General features: G+C 27.2%; 1 protein-coding gene across 1 annotated transcript; it reads right to left on the reverse strand.

Annotated features, from left to right (window-relative positions):
* Positions 1 to 1853: 1853 nt before the first annotated feature.
* Positions 1854 to 3425, reverse strand: LOC105461427 (charged multivesicular body protein 3). Its single transcript, XM_011707922.1, has 4 exons — positions 3245 to 3425; positions 3136 to 3186; positions 2420 to 2814; positions 1854 to 2238 (listed from the first exon to the last, which is right to left on the reverse strand). The coding sequence occupies exons 1-4, from the start codon at positions 3297 to 3299 to the stop codon at positions 2083 to 2085; spliced, it is 657 nt and encodes a 218-aa protein (XP_011706224.1). The 5' UTR covers positions 3300 to 3425; the 3' UTR covers positions 1854 to 2082.
* Positions 3426 to 3725: the final 300 nt, after the last annotated feature.

The raw sequence follows: 3725 nt of genomic DNA on the forward strand, positions 1-3725 counted from the left end.
ATATATATATATATATATAATCGAATTCGTAGCAAAGAAAACTAATCATTTTCAAGTTTGTACCTCAGAAAACTTTTGATCAGTAAGCCAAGATCTATAACATACTACAGTTTCAACCAATTTCATCGAAGATCAAAAACTCTTGATTTTGTGCGGAGTCCTTTGTTTATTTATTTATTTGAACAACGTAAGCGATTGAAAATACCGCAAAATAACTTTCGAAAATAAAGATATAAAAGACAATTATAATTGAAATAGAATTATTATTTTATATTTTAATATTAACTTGTTAAATTTCTATAATTGTAAATTTTTATTGGCATATTTGTAAACATAATTTTTTTATTTTCGTGTTTATAGCAAAGATTTAATTGAACCATTAAAGTTAATAGCGATATTCTTGTTCACCAATGATTATACATAACAAAATGTAAAAGTCACTTTGAATCGGTGGAAAAGTAACGAAATATAACTTTATATAACTACAAAAAATTGTACGATCAATTTGGAAAGGGCGTCTTTTAGAATAAAGGCATTGCCAACGCAAAGCTGGATAGAGAGTTTGGAAACTAAGTTTTTAAATTTAAAATATTTTTCTAAAAGTCATCTTATATGGTTATCTTTTACAAAATTATTACATAAGTTCGCTACGATTTGAAGTGCTCTTTTTATTTTATTGATAAATGTAATAAGTTTAATATTAAAATATTATACAGAACTAGAAAGAAAAGCAATTTATTTACGGATAGATTAATAAGATTAGTGCATAAAAAACGCGTGATTAATTAGCTACGTATTCTACATTAATGTGTGTGTGCGTGCGTGCGTGCGTGTGCGTGTGTGTGTATGTGGCTTGAGGGAGGGAGAAAGAGGGAGGGGGAGAGAGAATATATCATCGTCTTTCTTCTTTTACAAACAATTTTTATAGCAATGTATTGCGTGTTAAAAGGGAGAAATATTCTTTAAAAATAATATATTTAATGATTATTATACAATATATGCTCTAGACCAAGTATTTGTATAATTTCACACACGCACGTATACACATGTTCATAGTTGAAATGTGTGTAATATTATTTTTACTATGTATTTATATAAGGCGTTAATAATTGTAACAATGTCATTATAAATAAAATTTATGTTAAGTGAAAAAGGTAAATTTTATACATTGACAACTTTAATTTTTATTAGGTTTATTAAGTAGTTTGCATCCACTAATTACAGTTTTATTTATTAATAAAAAATAAATCGAAAAGACCTAATTTTTTTCCATGAAGCATTATTAAATAAAGGCCACTCAATCAGTGTCCTTTAGATAAACACACCAAGAATATTAATACTTTGCGATAATAATACTATTATTATATAACAATTTGTTAACAATATTATTTACAACATAAAATATTCATCTCATAAAGTTGAAATTTCAACACTGTATTTTAAATAATCAACAATAATCAATAATCATCAATACCATGCTGTATAGTTTATTTTGTTGCAATTATATACTTTCTTGCACTTTGAACTCATAAATAACTTGAAAATTTATAAGCAAATGGCTACATATTAAAATAAATTACAAACTAACAAAAAAAGATTTAAATGCCAAACTCAAGTTTTGCTATTACATTTGTAAATAAATTTGTAAATATATGATAAAACAAAAAGATGACAAAAGTTAAAGATTATCTAAAAGCTTAATTTCGATCATGTAATTTTTCTTTACTTTTACTGTAAAATTTTGTTTATAATTTTATTATATAGTTTTTACTTCTTTTTAGTCTTAATTTAATTTATATAATTTTTTTTCATAATAATTTATAATTGTAGGAATAAAGAAAAGTATTATCGAATAATGAAAAATAGATATACAATGATTATAATGCTCTACAAAGCGAAGTAGTATCTACATTGTGATAATACAATATTTACATTAAATAGCAAAATAACATTACGATAAATAAGCAAGTGCTACTACTTACAACTCGTGTTATTTATTTAATAAAGTTATTATTAAGACTTATTACTTATTTCCCTGAAATTTGTATAATACAAATATCTTTCGATTATTTAATTATTTATCTAACTACGAAGACTTTGCAATCGGTTTTTCATCTCTTCAAGTTCTTTGTCATCATCTTCTGTTTCCTCTTCCGCAGAGGTAGAAGGAATTCCAGGATTCTCTGTAACAACTGCAGGAGCTGTACCCAATTGGCCAGCTGTAACTTCCCATAAAATCTGAAAGAAAATATAAAAGAATTTTATCTTATAGTTTTTATATAAAAATGTGATTATTTATATGTTAATTTTAATAAAGTTCTTAAAAATTGTTCATTAAAATCTTTTTAATCTCTAATTCATAAAATATGCATTAAAATAGAAATAATTTCATTCTATTACGATATTAGTAATTATCTACCTTATCAACTTCTTCATCAGCTTCATCCTCCATATCCTCAGAATCCTCAATAGAATCCATCGTTTCGTCCAACATTTCCTCAATAATACCTGCCTTCATCATTTCTTTTGACATTTCTCTCATAGTTGCGGCCACTTCTGGTACTCTTATTAATGATTGCATTGCTTGCATCACTTCTGTGGATTTAGAGACTGACCCAGCAACTCTGATTGTTGCCAACTGATTTTTCATTTGCAATGACACAGAATTTAAATGTGCCTTGGAAGTATAAATCTTATTGCAAGATTTACGAGCTCTTATAATCTCTTTTGCAAGGATTTTACACACATCTTTATCTCCTTTCTTTGCTGCTTCCTTTAAGGAACGTTTAACTTTTTCTTCCTCTCGCTGAATTGCTACATATAAAAAAAACATCGATTATAAGTATGAATATCTAGAATCAATAAAAAAATCACGTAAAGAGATTAATTTAAAAAATTTTAAACGGTCTAAGAAAATGTTAAAAACCTTTCTAAAATAATATTTTTCCTAGATTTTATTCAGAAAAAATTAAGATTTCAACATTTTTGTGTCTAATGTACTAATTCAATATTTGGAGTTTCTTAAAACTAAAATTTCATAATTCAGATTTTAGATTAAAATTTTTGCTGATTAACTACGATTACATTTTTCGATTCTAAAGATTATTTTCCAAAAAAATTTTCTACGTATCTTACCTCTAACCTGTCTATCGAGCTGATAGCCTTCCTTCCTCAACTTGTGAGCCCTTCCGACCTATATAATATTGATGTTAACAAATGAGAATAAAAAAAGAGTATATTTTAAAGCAACTAACCATTTCCTTAGGATTTTTTTCCTGCGATTTTCCAAATAAACCCATGTTCCAATCGCGTCGATCGAAACGTCAAAGCGTTCGGTATCGGATCGACATAATCTGAATCTCTCACTTACTCATTGATTCTAGAGAATTTTCAAGGTTAGGTTTGCCAGGTAATAGCAGCGAGAAGCCTGAGAGTAAACGTATTCGTGGTTCGAATGAAACCCGTTTAGTGGCGCCTTATGTGCACGAAATGTGCACGTTGAACTGTGTCCGCCATCATATTTCCGACGAGTAACTGGAGTGACGTATACGCGGGCTTTGATTTTGATTTTGTGCTGCCTTACGTGACCGGTGGTGGTGGTGAGTGATGATGGGTCAAAAAAAAATTTTTATCTTAAAAATCACATAATATAAAAAATGTTTAAAAAAAAATTTTTTACTTTAAAAGTCACATAATATAAAAAATTATCAAAAAAAATTTTTATT

Source organism: Wasmannia auropunctata, unplaced genomic scaffold (assembly GCF_000956235.1).
Source record: "Wasmannia auropunctata unplaced genomic scaffold, wasmannia.A_1.0 LD288698.1, whole genome shotgun sequence".
Taxonomy (NCBI): domain Eukaryota; kingdom Metazoa; phylum Arthropoda; class Insecta; order Hymenoptera; family Formicidae; genus Wasmannia; species Wasmannia auropunctata.